Below are 18630 nucleotides of genomic sequence, written 5' to 3' on the forward strand. Positions count from 1 at the left end.
TACCTGCTGCACAACAGATTTATCATGTCCCCAAGCCTTTTGGTAGGCTTGCCTGGGATTGCATACAATACAATGGGGCAGACGTATGAACTAGCGGTAAGTGCATTTTTGCACTTAACGCTAGTTAACTAGGAGGGGGGATTGAGTTAAGTTTTTGCAGAATTGCGCACCTAACGAGCGCTAGGGACAGCCCACCGAGTAACGCTCAGCGGGGCTGTCCCCTGCAATTCCCCCCCCCCCAGTAATTAGCGACCAGGGAGATGTATTAAAAGCCGGCCTGGCGTTAAATCACCCCGACCGCTTACGCCAGCTCAGGGCTACTGTTGTCCTATCCCCACTGCAGGGACAACGCTAGCCCTGCTGCTGGCTTTTTTTTTTCAAATGCGCATGTGCAGGGCTGAGGGGGCGCCGATAAGGAGAGCCGTTAACGCTGGCCATAACGGATCTCCTTATCGGCTGCTAGGGGGTTAATACATTCGGCTGCTACGGGTGCACGCTTATCCTCGTTATGCAGGAGAAGTCACCCTAGGGTATGGGCACCTTTATTTGGCCAACCAAGCCTCATCTGGTTTCCTGAAGCTCCTTCCTGCTTATAGCCCCACAAGCACATGCCTTGTTATTCCTAGTTGAATTTCTACAAAGAGCTTCACTTGTTGCCAGTTCTTCTTGAATAAAAATAACTTTGTCATGGGGGGGGGCTCAATGGACCATAAAGTTCAAAAATGACTTGCCCAGAGCAGTGGACTTCCACCATCACATTCTGAGATGTAAGTAAACCAAATGTTTTTGTCTACACCTCTGATTGTTATTGACCTGGACATGTGCAGATCAGTGGATGGGATCACTGTCGCAGTGCCCCTAAGCCACCGTTTGGTAGCTGGTTGGAGATGGTGACATCAGATGGAATAAGCAATATATGGAAATATGAAGCATCAAACTAACATGGACAGGAAGCAGTACTGCAGTGTAAGCTACAGGCATTAAATAGCTTAGTTCTGCTTAACTGAATAGGCTTGTTTCATTACTGTAATATTGTTTCATAGCACAGAAACAGGGTACAAAATATCAATATTATGTGTTTAAAAGTCCACCCTCGCTACTAAAGTTGGCAGCAAAAAGGAGGTAGCTTTGTAATTGGAAACCCCCCCCAGAAATAAATGAATAAATAAAATGATAGATCTAAAGCAGGAGACAAAGTTAATCATTGACCTTCTAGTTCTATACAGTGCAAGGTACTGAAGTGCTCTACCTAGGTCAGAACTAGTGTAATCTGCAATGATCCATGGAAATACAGGATATTGGGAAAGATCATTGCAGCTCCGGTCCGCTAAGTTGTTGAGATGTAACAGATACTGGTAATTGGAGATGTGGCCCATCTGCCACTGCAACATGTAGCTGTCTGCCGTGTGCTCCGTCACGTGGTTCTCTGTAGGAAACAAGACACAACCATTGTCTTCAATGTCTCCTTCACAGTCATGAATTCTTATTTATTCATATGAAAACGGCAATTTTACATAGATCCTTTCATGAAATTTCTAATTATACTGTATAAGGAAAATATACAAAAAAAAAAAAAAAAAAAAGCAGCACCGTATGCATTATAATGCAGACAATAGGAACTATCAGCTTCACTTATTTTCGTATATCACACAATAATTCATTTCTAGAAAACTGATTGGAGGCATTCAGATAAACATGGCTAATAGGTCACATATGGTCATTATTTTAATTTGCATATACTGTGTTAAAAAGATAATAACACACAAATGTGTCCTCATCTACACCTATCCTTTTTGCACCACATGCGTGATTCTTGTGCTGTGTGCTTTGGCTACAATTTCAAAATTTAGTTTGCATATAATGGGAAATGTTTCAAATCTTGGAGAGGGGGAGGGAGAGAGAGAGAAGGTTGGGAGAATTAGGGTGGGGAGAGGGGGACAGAGAGAGAGGGGGACAGAGAGAGAGAGGTGGGGGAGAGAGAGTGTGTGGAGTTCTTCATAGCAGCCAGTTTTCTAAAACAGTCTTTAAAATGATACAGGTGATTGGTGTTACAGGTTGAGTATCCCTTATCCAAATTATTCCAAAAACCATACATTCCAGAAAGTGATTTTTTTTTTGGGGCTAAAAGCACTACTGGGGACATGATATATAACTTTTACTAAAAATGGCAACCAATCATTTCCTTGCACATTTAAATTCAGTGTCTGAGATAGTACACAAACTTTGTTTCATGTTTTGAAACCTTGTTTTATGCACAAATAAAATATATTTGTGTGTATTTCATGTATTTGTACAACATAAAGGCAAGATACAATTCTTCTGGTCCCGAGCATTTTGGATAAGGGATACTGAACCTGTATTTTATTTCTAATCTAATATATGTCTGTATAGGGTACTAGGTACTTAGGGTTAGTTTTATCATCACGAAAGAAGCTGTATAAAATTGTCAAGTACTGTAAGCAAAACGATGCCTGGCGCAGGTCACTGGTGTCGGACCAGCCTTTGGCTATTCCACACTAGACTGTGTACTTTCTGCTGAACTTTATGTTTTGGTATGCTTATAGTGGGTATGAGGCCATGATGCCATATTTGGTACTATTTGTCACAATTTGAGAATAGCTGTAGGTGTAAACATCTGTACAATTTAAATGCATTTATGTTAAATGAATTGCAGGGTTGTGGTAAACACCCCCCCCCCCAAGTATGATAATCAAAACTCCAACCTAGATAGGCTGCAATGTAGTAATATAGGCCATCACGATCTTTGGAGTTATAAAATTTAAGGTATATATCGGAGCACAAGTCATTTTCTGTGCAAAACACCTCCAATCCCTAAAAACAATAAAAAAAGAACATGTATTACAGTAGCATTACATTACATTAAATATATAAATAAAACCAATAATTTATTATGGACAGCTGACTAATGCTGGTAACGATAGAAAAATAAAAGAAACCACAGCCTGGTGAATGCAATACCCAGGCAGACAGACATACTATAGGACGTGCAATGTTCCAAGTGTCCACCAAGATTCAATATATAAGGAAAGGCCTGATACAAGAGAGCACACAGCCTATTTATATCTGGTAAAAGCACACACGTAAATGTACTCACTATGGGGCCAATTCAGACCTGATCGCACGGCCACAAATGTGTAGCATCCAGCGATCAGGTAGATGCCGCCCCGCTATAGTGCAATCCCACCTTGCAAATGAATGCGTACGCCCTGCCAATGGATGTGTACGGCTACCGAAGACTTCTCATCCCTGCAAAAATGCCTAAAGACCTTATTCTAGTTGATTCGCAGCCTTGCAAGTCCCCCAGACGCCGCCCTGGGAATGCCAGGAATTCAATCACCTTGCGAATGGTTAGCGGTGAAAAAAAAGTAGCAGGCTTCCATCTCAGCACGGTGTCTCGCACATGCATTGTGGCCCATACGCCTGCGCAGTGTATCGATAATAGGCCGTGTGATCAGGCACTATGTCCCTTTACCTCAATCATATAACGGTTTCCCGCAATACGATTCTACTCTTGCACTTCAGTACAATTTTATATGCACTTATGTATAAGGCTATAATACAATATAAAAGTTACAAAGACAAAAAGGTGCACTATATTATTCATGAGATTGCATCCAATAGGAACCCAGTCATGCCACTGATTCTTCAAACAACTTTCATTCGGTGCATCTTCAAAAACCTAGGTGCATATGCATCACTGTAGGTGCAGAGCTACTTCTGTGGTTCATACCGGATCCTTTTCATCTCTAATTAATGGACATCTAAATATGGCCAGTGTCTACCTTAGTGAGACCTCATTCATATCGGGATACCTCTAAATTCAGAATGTAGCAGCAGATGTGTGGCTGTGGGGCCTGTTTATCAATAGTGAGAACAGAACACATTTCATTTTATACTCTTTATTTAACGCTTAATTAAAACCTAGCTTACCACTGGCATCAGCATGTGTCTCCTTTTATATATTCGCCGAATATCAACCAAGCAAATATGAACTACGGGTTTCTAGAAAATAAACAAATAATCAAATTAACTTTAAATGGAAGTCTTTCTCTGGTTAAATGGAATACACTAGGAATTCCCATCCCAAGTACAGTGTAAAAACAGTTGTGTATACCAGACAAAGGGCCAGATTCTCTAAGCTTCAAAAGTGATAAAATGGAGAGAGTGATAAACAGCCAGCCAATCAGCTCCTGTTACACATTAAACGCTGTCTGTGACATGGCAGGTAGGAGCTGATTGGCTGGCTGTTTATCACTCTCCATTTTATCACTTTTAAAGCTTAGAGAATCTGGCGCAAACAGATTTATATGGGGGAAATTTACTAAGATGGGAGTTCTGTTTCCTATGGGATGTTGCTATGGGCAATCAGATTTAATTATCTTCCAGAAGGTGGTAAATAAATAAGTAGATACTGATTGGTTGTTCATAGCAACATCTGGGGATAAATGTAATAGTGTGTGAGAATCAGAAAGAGAGATTTGGGGAGTTTTCCCATTTTTTTTTAAAAGCGCCAATCATTTACACTGCAAAACCAGGTTACTTTTGCCATATAATTTATTGCCACTTTAAAAAAAAAAAAAAAAAGGAAACCACTCCCAAAATCTGATTCTCAAATACTGCTACATTCGATTTGCACTATATAGTCATTGCTGCCCTGTCTCTGTGGGTTTCGATTTCTGCTGTCCAGGGAGCGTGCGTCGGGATCAAAAGGTAAAATACCTGTGCGATCTGCATGCGATTTTGACTATATGGTCAAAATCTAATGTCAAATCTCACTATGTGTGCACAGCATTACACTTGCAGCTTAAAGAAATCGGGACCTACAGTATTACTGTTGTACAGCCAGTGCATGATGTTTAAATCGGAACACACAGAAAAAGCCGAACATGTGAATAGAGGTACAGTAAGCAGAGATAAACAATGTGGAAATAAATCTAAACACTATGAAGGTATGAACGGTACCTTAAACTTCATACACCTTGGTTTATTCCACAAAAGTATTCAGAATAGTTTAAAACTAAATTGTACTTTGAGCAGGTGGAACCTGTATGCACCAAAGTTCTATTGACACTTTTAATTTGTTTATCAATTCTTCTAACCCCCACCAAACTTAATTTTGTGTGCTTGTTTTTTTTATTCAACTGTGGGGGTATTCTATCCCGGCTCGTTATTTCCGCCGGTGGGAAACAGCGGCAGTCCGTATTCAATCCCAGCCAGAACTCTCCTTCCACAGATTTGCCGCCCTATGGAGGCGTATCTGTGTTGTTGGAAATGGCCGCTGGATTGTCGAATCCTCTGCAGTTTCCGACTACTGGTGCCCAATTTCACCGATGCAGGGACTTTCCAACTGTCAAATTATTTCCCGCAAGTCGGAAGAAATGACCGGACATTAAATAGGTTGAAGGACATTCCACCTAATGTCGGAAATGGATGCTATTTCTGCAGGGATTGAATACCTCCCTGCAATGTAAAAGTAAGTAGATGAGTAATGTATGCTCTATGTATTGTATGGCGGTTACTGTGGCGTAATATGTATTGTATTGCTGTCACTGAAATGCTCTATATTGAAGGCAGTCAGGGGAAGGGAGCACTAAGTTGCCCTGTTTGAACAAAAGCCTGGCTATACGTACCCCTACCAATCTAAACTATCAACACCAATTACTTCATATGTGAGTGGGGTTTCTAGTAGAAGGATTATTGGTCAAGTCAACGGGACACAATTAGCAAATACAGAGGAACAATGTACTCCCCTGGTGAAATGTAATAGGGCCCTAGGTACAAAACCAAGCTTTGTAAATGATGACAGCTTTAAAAAAAAATGTTTTGCTGTTGATTTTTTCCAATATTGCCATATATTGTATTGCTATAAATGGTGTAAAATGAATCAAAATAAACTATTGTCTTACTGGATAGCCATTCAATGGCTGGAAGTAGAGGTATTTATCAGTGATGCACACATGGCCTGGATTGGAGACCAACGGTGTTACCATTTCTGCTTCACATTCCATGTGTGAGATCTCAGACACACTTTGAAAGCTGTGAATAAATAGAATAAAATCGTTAATACTATAAATCAAGTATTTGGTTCTTATCACACTATTATATTTTATGAAGACTGCTTATTTGGAAGTACAAAAAATTATAAAAACAGATTTTATATATAAAGACGCGGTCTGTCCCCCGGAATCGGCGGTTGGTAATGGTGCACTTGTTCGTCTTTATAGGATGTGTGATTTTGTATATACGTGTCTTGATAAAAGGGTTAAAACTTTGACATATCTATCTATATTAGGGAGGGAAATACCCTAGAAAGCTTGCAACCTCTACTATACACTGACTTGCTTATAAGGACATGTAATAGATAGTTATGACGGTCTATCTTTTTACCAACATTCCCCGTCTAGGTCACTGTGAAGCAGAACAACATTACAGAGCTGCTGGAAATATTAGCGTACATTTGTCTTATAGCTGCATTAGAGCTTTCAGTGAGGAAGACTATACAACACAATGTACGCTGATCACATTTTGAACAGGTTCAACATGTGTTTTTCAACATATTGTTTTTAGTAAAACACAATAGCTTTTTATCACTGGTAGTAGCAATGGGCACCTGGCCTAAAATGTCAGACAAATGGAACTGTGGGAATATTCCCAGGAAGAAAATTTGCAAATGTGTGTACCATAAAAATGACATCCACAGAAATAAAAATAAGTAAACAAAAAAGAAAGATCACGTCAAAAAGAGAATTTCCGTTATTGGTCTGTACATGTTCTTCTGCCACAAATACTAAGGGCCGTATTCAATGCGGCCGGTGAGGGGGTTAAACGGCGAGGATCGCCAAAAACAAGTCACACTCGCCATTTAACCACCGCGCCTGGCCGCTCACCCTATTCAACAATCCGGGGGAATCCTCGCTGGTGAGGATTCCCCCAAATGGCAAGGTTCATGGCTAATGCAGGGAGCCAGCTGCATTTAGCCGTGAGCCTCGCTGGTTTGGCGGCCGCACACGCCGTTATCACCTTGTTTTACAAGAAAACAGCAAGGTGGAAACGGCGTGTGCAGGGTGGTCAGTTTAAAACTGATCCGCGAGCTGTGATGGTGAGCAATCAGCACTGCTCGCCATCACAGCTCGCAAAAGAGCATGGAATACTGCCCATAATATATAATCTATAATTTTCAGCCACATCTACAAATCAGACAGAGCTTCTTATTTGGGTTTGAACATATTTTTAATAAGAAAAATAGAGAGAGCACTGCCTGTATATGGATGAACATTACAGATAAAACCACAACAAATACAGCAATGTACAGATGTGAACTTCTACTTTGTTGCTGCAGTGTGAGGCATTTCATCGCAACACGCTGCTCTAAATCGCACACATTGGTTCCCCATGTATAGTGAGTGCATGAATATGAACACTCCCGCTATCTCAGGTCATGCATGCCGCCGTGCGCAACAATCCAGGAGGACCAATCTGTATTTAGTAACAATAAACTCAGACCAGTAAGTCATACATTTTCATGTTATTAAATCATACTTACCAGCATCTAAAGCAGGCATGTCCAACGTTGGCCCTCCAGATGTTGTGAAACTACACATCCCAGCATGCTTTGCCACAGTTTTGCTATTAGAAAATGCTAAAACTATTGCAAAGCATGCTGGGATGTGTAGTTTCAAAACATCTGGAGGGCCAACGTTGGACATGCCTGATCTAAAGTATCCTTTAGTAGATGGACATTAATGGGAGCAATGGTGGGCTAGTTGCAAGTTTAGGCCCTGCCCATTCACGTAAAAAAATCAATTTTCAACTATTTTCCATGGATGCAGATTTGACTTTAATCAAAGTTGAATCTGAATCAGTGGAAAAGCCGAGCGAAAACAATGGAATTGAATAGGACTAGCCGAAAAATCTTGAAACACGATTGAATACTCCCCTTAATGTCACGATTATAGCTAATCAAGTATAATGATGACATTATTATTCTGTTAATGATATAAAACAAATCATGTTGTACCATACAGAAGACAAAGTGGTATTGTGTAATAACCTAATAGCCTACCCCTGTTTCTTTAAACCTTTGCTATTGGCCCTCTTCGAAAGTTAGATGTTTTAGTTAAAAAAAAAAAAAAAACACTTTGTAAAACACTGGGTCAAAACTCAGTGTAAATTCACTATGGAAAAGGAAACCGATCAAAAGCATAGATCACATAATACATGAGTACTTCCGTATAAATTGGCGTCCCCTCTCTGTAGACAATTCTCATCCAATACAAATGATTCATATGTACGCATATCTATAAATCACCCCAGGTTTACTGGAATTAATTTACAGCTATAGGACATTCCAGAAGGAATTTATTGTATATCTTGGGACAATGAAAAATGGCAATACTCTGTAAAAGGATTAGGACACCAGAACACTTTCAGTGATGTCACATGAGAGGGCCATCCTGATTTAAGAAAATAAAAGCTTAAAAGACGCAATTAAACAAATTTTTGGGATTTTCAGGATTCTAAAGGCCCATACACAGTAGGCGTTTTTCAGCTCACTTTCCCTCATTACAGAGCTACTTTGAGCTCAAAATCTCCTGGTGTGTATGGGTCAGTCACTCTGTTTAACGAGTAAACCACTTTCCACAGTCTCCTACTGTGGAAATTGGTTCAACCCCATGAAAATCTGTAATTTTACATTACTCAGGGAGTAACTAATGATATTTTAAGCTCTTGAATGAAATATTAGCAGCAGCATGTTTTTCTCAATAGTATTTTACGACCGTCATTTGAATTATTTTTTTACACCAAAATATCACATGGGCTGAAAGGAAAATTATAATAACACACACGGGCTGTGCCTTAATGATATAAATAATAGAAATCAACGTCATGGTAAAATTTAACAAGCACTGGGGTAGATGTATTATAGCACATCATTAACGAGGCGAAGCAGGAAGGGACACTGACAAAATGCATTAACATCTATCTAGCCCTCCAAAGCGGGGGAGCGCAAACCCCCCCTCCGGCGATATCCCCTCTTGGAGACATCAGTTCACTCTGACGTGCTGTGTCTGCCTGCCCAGCTGGCTCACTGGGCATGCGCGAGATTTCGCTACTCACGCGAGATCTCCTGCGCAGCCCGGAGTCAGCAGCATGGACAGCTCTATCCTTGCTGTCTGGATAGGGCATCACCATCTGTAGTTGTCGAAGACGATAGCGACAGGGGGCAGAACGGTCAGCACTGATGACCGTTCATACATTTGTCCTGCATATCGACCTGCTCTCATTTAGAAAGCAGCGCCAATATGGGCAGGGGCGAATAGCATTTACTGAATGGCGGCTGCTTCTTACATGGGTGTGAAGCGGTATCAATGTACATAACGTGCGCATATACCGCTTCTCCCCCATAACACCAGATCATACATCTACCACACAGTCCACAAAATGACCGGTAGAAGCCAACTGGTTACTATGGACAACGTTTATCACTTGTCCACTTTCTTTACTTTTTTCACTGGGTAATAAATAAATAAAAAATGCTTTCTCTCTCGCTTCGAAGCTTTGATACATCTACCCCAAAGTGATTATTTTTCTTCTAATGGACATTCATACTATAAACACTAGAAAGGTCATCACATCGGTACAATGATTTTCTTTGAAAGGAATAACGGGTGGACAAAACGATGCATAGTCTAGATTAGAACGTTTTTCAACCACTGTGCCGTGGAACACCAGTGTGCCTTGAGATGTTCTCAAGTGTGCCCCCAGATCTAGAGATGTCCACACCAGTTTACAACCACCCCCACCAGTTCAACTGTTATTCACTCTTGTGTTCATGTGAGGGCCAATGTATTTTATTTTTGTTACCTGTGAGGACCAGGGTGATTGTTTTTCCCTGTGTGGGCAAATGTTATTTACCCTGTGGGGGTCTGATGGTGTGCCTTGGTGATTTTAATATCTTGTTTGTTGTGCCACAAGTCGAAAATCACGGGTCTAGAAGGCAGTCAACCAAATCTTATAAGGAGCCAAGCAAAGGCATGTAGTCATCCACCGACATAGAAATGGAAGCCTCAGTAGATACTATATAGGTGCAGTCAGCGGTTATACATATTGGCTACAACCTGGAGTATCTTCTGCTCTGGAGTACCATACAGACGGCATTCTAAATACCTTAAATAACTATGGAATATGGAAATGTGCACCCCACATAATGTCAAAACGTCAGTCAATATTTGCCGCATAACTGCATAGAGAATTTTTGGAAACTTTACATTTCTTCCAAACATTTCTACTAACCTGTTTTTATCAAACGACGTCCTTGCCAAACGTGATTGTAGAATAGCAATGATCTGATTGTAGACAAACAGAATGATTACATTTTATATTAGAATACACAACGTGTCATCTTCTAACCGCTGCATTCATTTATTACCATTGCGGTCTGATCCCCAAGTTTTTCCAGACGAGAAGCTCTTTGAAGCTGTAAAATATAATAGCACACAGGTGAGTGTTACAGTTATATTTACTAAGATGGCAGTTTTACTGAAGACGGGATGTTGCCCCTAGCAACCAATCAGATTCTACTTATTTATTTAGCACCTTCTAGAAGATAATTGATAGAATCTGTTTGGTTGTTATGGGAAACATCCCATCTTAGTCAATTTACCCCTAAGTGAAAAAAAAAACCTAGTAATATTGATGCTATACAGTAATACTAAATTCAATAGCCCACACAAAATTTTTTGGGAGTTTTGTGATATTTTTCCCCAATTACTCTTTGCACAATTCAACTCCCATTTTTCCCCCCTGAAATATACCGCTGCTGATTGAATTCTCCTTAAATGAGATCTATTACCAATCTGTAACACTCCGATCTCAGCAAAGTATCAACTGACCCAAAGGTGCAGGGTAAGTATAAACACTGAGGTGGAGAGGTTGCTATTATGCTGTTCCGTCATTTTGACACGCTAGTAACTGGTTAATAGTAATGCTTGAGTGCAGATAAGTAAATGTCTATTTATAGAACTACAAACACATTTTCTGCTAAAACCTAATATTCAAAAGAAAAAGTGATGCTTGGCTTCACTAAGCAACTCTCAGAGTTCACAACTAACTGGTAAGAATAAGGTGCTGAAATAAACCTTCTGCAACAGACAGACATTATGAGCAGTATTCAATGACGTCGGCGAAGGGTGTTTGTACTGCGAGGATGGCTTATTTTCGGCGAGAAAAAGCAATCCTTGCCATCCAACTCCCTCGCCGGCTACTCGCCATATTCAAAGTTTCAGGGAAATCCTCAAGGTCCCTTAAACGGCGAGGTTCCCCGCAAATCAGCGAATCCATCGCATTTTGTGGCAAGCATCACCATTTTGATAGGCACACTCGCTGTTGAAAAGAACCAGCGAGGTGGAAACGGCGAGTGAAGGGGGCAGTTGAATACTCTGATGTCGAGCTATCAGCACTGCTCACCGTATAGCTCTCTGCCAGAGGCTCGCCGGGGCCATTAAATACCGCTATGTTGCATGGCTTTTCCTGTTATGACATTGTAGCATCTGGATTTAGCATACATTGTAATACATACCTGAAGTACAGTTTGTACAACATCCTCAACCTTAGACTCCTCCAGCTGAAAGAAATAATGGTCTGCACCCTAAAGAAATAAACATGTTAAATGACAGTGACACAAAATCATTGCTTGGAAGGAGATATATATATATATGCCAGTGGTCCCCAAAACATAGGGGCACCAGAGCATCCTAAGGCAGTGCTAATAAAAAAAAAATGTCTGTCATCCCTCCTCCTCCTCTAGTGGTCACACTGAGTGTCAGGCATAACGTCATAACACCCATTGTTATCAGTGAGGAGTGCAGAGAGAGGTGAGGTTGTGCCATGCCTGGGTGCCAAATTTGTCCGGCACTCACTGTGTGACTGATCCAGAAAAGTGCTCTGGTGCCCTCCCTCAGATAAGGAAAATGTAGCAAATACATGGGATGAAATAAAGACATTTAGGGGGGTGTTCAATGTCAGGGGCACGGCTGTCGAGCTAGCGCGACAGCCGTGCCCCTGTCCCGTTCTCGTTTTGCTCGCCTGGAGCTCGGCAGTTGGGATTCAATGTCCCGGCCGCCGAGCGGCGAGAAGGGGGCGTGGCCGCGAGCTGAGGACGGAAATAGACGAGCTCCGGCCGGGAGCTCGCCTATTTCCGGCTTTACTCAGCAGAACGAGCCCGACAGCTTGTGATGTCGGGCTCGTTCTGCGCATAACCCCTGTTCAATGCTGTCGGGGAAGACAGCATTGAATAGGACCCCGCAGCCATCTTCCCCGTCGGGAGATGACTGCGGGAGCTCGAATGACATTGAATACCCCCTTAGTCCTCTTCCAGCCGGGTGCTGGGTCCATGTTTAAGAGTCCAAGCGCTTTTATCAAAACCATACACTTATAGTCTTGATAACAGGACTTGGGCTCTGAGACGTTGACCCTGCTTCCAGCTCATGCAGGACTAAATGTAATTTTTGTTGGTGGTCTCTGAGTGCCGCCCCTTATATTTTGCTCTAAATACATTTTTACTGTACCCCAAAATCCGAACTCAATCTTTTTAAAATTTATAATAAAGGATTTCAATTTGTGACAAAATGGCCTTTCCGGACTGACGAACAGCAACAATTGCTAGTCCGATTTGTCTTTCCAGGTGTCTTTTCTCCTTGGCTCGGTGTTAACACAAATGTAACGGCTCCAGATCAAATATCCCTTCCTCATGAATTACTAATAATTTGATGACTGTTATTAGCACAATAGAACCATCTTTGTTGATATGGAAACAGTGAGAGTAAACCTACATTACTTTTCCACACATTGTTGCTTCTTGTTGCTTAACCCTTTGAGTGTCAACATCTCTGTGAGAGATGTGCAAAATATCAGCTAAAAAATGCCAGCGTCGCTCACAATTGTTATATAAATTCAAATAAAAAAAGTTCTGTAAAAACAATTATATATCCTATATAAAAAGGTAAACATGACAGGTTATTATGAATAAAAAGGTTTGCTTTTGCTATATTCACACCTCTTTTGACAAATTCGCATGGCACTTAAAGAGTAATGGTGTGTACACACGGTACAATCCAGCATACAATTTTGACTATATAGTCAAAATTGCACAGGTTTTTTTACCTTGCGATCCTGATGCGCACTCCTGTGACAGCACATATCTAAACCCAGATAGACAGGGCAGCAATGACTATATAGTGCAGATCTGCACTATATAGTCAAAATCGCATGTATGTCGGGTGGCTTGCCGTGCGATTCGATCCCGATGTTGATCGGATAGCAGGCCTAATCGACTGTGTGTACGCACCATTAGAATTGCTTCATGTTGGCCTATTTTTTATTGACTAAGTAATGACACAGAAAATTATTTTATATAGGGTCAAACTTCAAAAAGTGATAATATAGAGAGTGATAAACAACCAGCCTATTGGCCCATAACTGCCATTTTGAAACCTATATTATAACATGGCAGTTAGGAGGCGAGGGACAGTTACTTTATTCTTTTCCACTTTATCACTTTTTGAAGCCTGATACCTCTGTCCCTAAATGATTTCTAATCACGTCCAGATTTGTAAAGACATAGATTTGAGAGATTGCGTACTTACTTCAGTTCATGAATGTAAGTAGCTAAAATTGCTGTCAATGCTCTGTTTTTGAACAACTGATTTAGAGTATAAAGGTATATTTAAAAATTTCAGAGATATTTAAATATGGCTCCCTCTAACTGACTGGAGCAGTGGCTTTTAGGAGCCCCTGTCCTGGCATATTACTGCAGTAAATTTTTCCAGAAAGCATTCCAAATTGCTGCAATATGTGGCTATTTAAATTTGAGGAGGCTTTACCACAAATCATAATTATCAAGTACCAGAAGCCTTATTGTGGCCATATGTGCATAAGCAAATTTGTCGAAATCTGAAGAGAATGTTAGGATATGAACTGGAATAATATGCCAGATATCAATGGTTCATAAATTTCACAGGTACAGTACAGTGTGCTTTAAGTGGGAGGGGTGAAATACAAATGGGAGTGGCTAGGGCAGCATGCAGCCAATTTGAACAATGACATGTTAACAAAAGCATAAAGTTGAGTTATTGGAATCTCGATAATAAACCATGTTCACACATTCACTTGTTTTTAGATGTGCTCAAAATGAACATTGAGACCGTTTAAATAAAGGGAGTAAAATAAAAAAAAAATATATATCTTGCAAGGCCAGACTGTGACCTCAGTTCCAGAGAGAACAATGTAAAGCTCACAAAAAGTAAGACAGACCCACATTTATATATAAAATATTTTTGAGATAGCTCAGCAATAAAAAATCTTACACGTTGAATTCTGTAAGGTGTGACTATGTTTTGCTCCTTGATAAGGTACACCTAGAGGAAAAGAAGATGTGTAATCAAAGTAACAATAAGGAATACACACATTAGTAGTGAAAACAAAATGTGTGCAATTGTCTCACCATTTCAGATGTAACTTAGGACAATTACTGCATAAATTATTAAGTTACTTAAAAAAAAACCTTAAGATCTAGTTACAAAACATCACCTGGTTTGTCTAGATCTAAAAGCACAACAGATGGCCACACAGAGGGGGCGATTCTGGTTGACACACAGCCCGCTCCCGTGCAAATTTGCATGGGAGTGCATCGATCAGAATCACCCCCAATGTGCAGCAATCCGAAATGGATGTTTATGCAAAGCAACCATTCGCAGCAGTGTGGGTGACTCGCATTGCCGCCCTCCCCCTTCACAGAGCGAATTCACCCACACTACTGCGAATGGTTGTTTTGCATAAACATCCATTCGCAGCCTATGCAGCGACACCCACATCATTCAATGGTCGCCAACCATTGAATGATGTGGTGCGTACACGCAATACTAAGACACGCTTAGGTGTCTTCCTTTTGCATGTGTCCTGGAGGGGAACATGGCGCAATGTCAGCTGCCCGCCCACGGAAACCATATGGCCAATAGTATGAGAATGCCCAGCATTTTCATGGGCTTCTTATTAACCCTTACTAATTTTCATTTGTGTGCTGCCCTGGAGTACTCAGCCTGTGTCGGCATGTTGGGGGCCCACACCCCAGACCCAGTATTAGGGAACCCCAGTGACAGAGACGCCTTGACGTACGGCCTGGGGGCTTAGCCCTATATCTGCAGATATATGCCACCAAGATCTCTGTATTATCTGATTGTGTAGATATCTCTCACTCAGTGTGCAATTGGGATACAAAATGTTTTTTTCCTAGACAGAATTACCCCTCCCTTTTGGCACCTGAGTGACACACCTCTGATTGAGCAGCTTACCAACAAAAGTGATGAAACACTGGGCAATCCCATGGGCGCATCCCCCAGCCCACCGCCACTGTTGTGTGCGAGTGCCCGGTGAACACTCTGTTCACTGTGGCCGCCCGCACACAGCGCATGCACATGTGTGGGACTGCGCATGCGCAAATTAAAAACATCCCGCTCCCGTGCAAATTCGCATGGGAGTGCATCGATCAGAATCACCCCCAATGTGCAGCAATCTGAAATACAATGACAGCCTGCAAGAAAATCTTTATACAAAATACACAGGAAGAGGAAGACCGGTTACTATTTGTTCTCATGCTACTGTATTTGAACTATATTGCGATACATTTTTGTTAGTGTAACTTAATTATTGGTCTGCTAGACTTTCTAATATTTAATAACACTAGAGATTAGGGGCGTGAGTTTAAAGGCCCATACACACTGAGTGACTGAGCTGAAAGCCGCCCAGTGTATACAGTGCAGCGATGAGCAGTGAGCACAGATGCGCACCCCTGCATCATCGCTGGCCACCGCCGCTCATCTGCTGGTATTACCAGAACATAAGCGACGGGGTGGACGGCTTTCCATAGGGTCCTGCTATGGAAAGTCATCCAACCCCGGAAAAATTGCTAGAATGGGCGAAAAACTCTCAGGGCAAGATGTACTAAGCCCTGAGAAAATGGAGTGATAAAACACCAATCAATCAGCTCCTACCTGTCATTTTCCAAACCCATCCTGTGACATGACAGCTAGGACCTGATTGGCTGGTGGTTTATCACTCTCCATTGTATCACTTTTCAAGCTTAGCACATCTGACCCCCTGTGTGTATATTGGAAAAGAAGGGAAAGACTCTCTTTGTGTGTATACACTGCGCGATTTTCAGCCCAGCGATTTTCCCCATCATCACTGTCCATACAAAAATCACCCAGTGTGTATGGACCTTAACATACGCCTGTGTATCTTGTATGGCATGCTTAAAAAGACATCTGAAAAAATGACGCGCCCTTCCCTTCCATACCTCTCTCTAGGAGGGTTATCAAAGATAGTAATGTTAAGGAAATAATTCTTACCTGATTAAATGCAACATAAAATAGTCTGCATCGGTTCCTATAAAGACAAAATAATGATATGATATAATAACTGTAGAACATGTAACCTACAACCAAACAAAGAATGAATCCTTATATTAAAAGCTGCACACCGGCTGAACGGATCTTTGTCATCCACCACTTCAATTTGTGTGCAATCCCGCAATGCAATCTAGAACAGACAAAAAGGTTTAGGACTTTAGAAATTGTTCCAGCAATGACATCACATAAACTTCAGCTTCCTCACAATACCCGCTATGTTTTATCTATAAATACGACAGGGCAGTACAGACGGTGTAATGGTTAGCATTACTGTCTCACAGCACTGAGGTCATGCGTTCCATGGCCACCATGGCCCTAACTGTGCGGAGTTTGTATATTCTCCCCGTACGTGTGTGGGTTTCCTCCGGGTACTCCGGTTTCCTCCCACAATCCAAAAATATACTGGTAGGCTAATTGGCTAAGAAACTGTTAATAAATAAATACTAAATCTACAAATGCTTACCTTAGATACCGGTACTTCAATTGAGTCGGGTTCAAAAATAAGAGATTTTGAACATATTTTCAGGGAGCCACTTATTTTTCTAAAGGAACAAAAACACATATCATATTGAATATCGTCATACAGTCTTAGTAAAAAAAATAAAAAAATAATCGATATAATTATTAATCTAATGTTTAAAATGTATTCACACATAGATCCTGATTTAGACCTGTTCGCCTCGCACGTGGCGTTAAAAGTAATTCGATGGTCGCTGACCATCAAATGATTTTTTTTCTCCATTTGTGGCTAAAAGTCTAAGCTTAATTTAATCCTGGACGGAGATGGCAGAAAAGTGGACGGGCGCTGACGTCAGCAGCCATCGACACACCTGAGTTCCCAGGGGACCGCCCTGCTGCCTCTCCATGCCCGCCCACACACCTCCCTGTCCGGAGCGAACGGCTCATCGAGTGGGATACTTTCTGAAGGCTTTCGCAGATGGGGTCTGCACATGCACCAATCATCACCATCATAAACGGAAACGGGTCCGATATTAACACATTCTTTTTAGAATGGATCCTTGGGAACTGGTCATCTGAAATCAGCCATAATATGATTTTAAACCACTATTAGTCCCAATTTTATTACCCAGTGAGAGGTTAAGAAAAAAATAACAACCCACCAAAAATGTGTCCTCAGGTCTCTGTACCATATGAAGGATACTGTGCCTAAAGAGAACAGATCCGGGTAACTAAGGGCCAGTCGTGGTTTATGAAACAGGGTTTCAGTTTGTAAAGATGCTGATTTATTGGCAATTTCTTTAAAATGCAATAGCCAGTTACAGTAGGTTCCTGCGTTCCAACCACTTCCCCGGCACCTTGTAGCCACCAACACCATACATTTTCCCTCACAAACCACAGAGAAGCACAGGAAAATGTTGCAATGTTGAGTTTCCGTAATAAGAGGCCGTACAGTACATTGCCTCTATCTGAATTCAGGCTTATGTGTCTGAGATAAATCTCACACGAGCCGTGCCTTCTGTGTTGGTAAATATTACTTCCTATCATTCTAGATACAGACTGTTTGGACACACTACGCTGTCATATCACTTCCTGAGCAAGTTTCCACTAACGCTGAAGATTAAAAAAAAAAAACACCCCAACACTAATCCATATGTGCACATACTGCTCAAATAACACTCATTTGTTTACTTATGTGAAATGTGTTACAAAAGTAATGCGTTAAGAGGAAAATTGAAATGAGAGCAGTTCCTACAGAGAAGCTTGCTGACAGCAGTTGTTTAATGTCATTTAATTGCTTTGAGAAGCTGCATACGCTTGTGAATCAATACGTAATGCACATAAACACTGCTAAACATGGCGGCTTCAGACATGAGTAGGAGAGCAAGTGAGTATGAGTGGGTAGAACAGGCAGGCACCAGTGGGCAATGTGTCTAGTATCATGAATTGAGGCTTCATACACCCCCTATAAAAATTACTCAGACAGATATAGAGCGGAGTTAAGTTTCACCAACTGCAGCTTCTTAGATTAACCCTTTCATAGTTCCTTTTTTCTGTAATTTACAGAAATGAAATATATATATATATCTCCTATATATTTGGCTACATCTGTCACTCAAAGTGGGTGTCTGTGTCTATAACGCTCTGTTCCTGGACTTTCCTCTTAATGTGTGATTGCCTTCATCTG

General features: G+C 41.2%; 1 protein-coding gene across 2 annotated transcripts in view; it reads right to left on the reverse strand.

Moving 5' to 3' along the window:
• The window catches only part of NSMAF (neutral sphingomyelinase activation associated factor), a 54629-nt gene that overhangs the window by 26851 nt on the left and 9148 nt on the right, over positions 1-18630 (reverse strand). For both annotated transcript variants that reach the window (XR_014474832.1, XM_083187140.1), the window contains exons 3-13: positions 16948-17026; positions 16556-16614; positions 16425-16461; positions 14385-14435; positions 11600-11668; positions 10451-10498; positions 10315-10367; positions 5928-6057; positions 3952-4023; positions 2724-2832; positions 1250-1426 (exon numbers count right to left, since the gene is read on the reverse strand). Coding sequence is in view for 1 of the 2 variants with exons in the window: in XM_083187140.1 (XP_083043266.1) it covers positions 1250-1426; positions 2724-2832; positions 3952-4023; positions 5928-6057; positions 10315-10367; positions 10451-10498; positions 11600-11668; positions 14385-14435; positions 16425-16461; positions 16556-16614; positions 16948-17026 (884 nt within the window). In the remaining variant the exon portion in view is untranslated. The remainder of the gene's footprint in view (positions 1-1249; positions 1427-2723; positions 2833-3951; positions 4024-5927; positions 6058-10314; positions 10368-10450; positions 10499-11599; positions 11669-14384; positions 14436-16424; positions 16462-16555; positions 16615-16947; positions 17027-18630) is intronic.

Source organism: Crinia signifera, chromosome 5 (genome assembly GCF_055691185.1).
Source record: "Crinia signifera chromosome 5, ASM5569118v1, whole genome shotgun sequence".
Classification (NCBI taxonomy): Eukaryota; Metazoa; Chordata; class Amphibia; order Anura; family Myobatrachidae; genus Crinia; species Crinia signifera.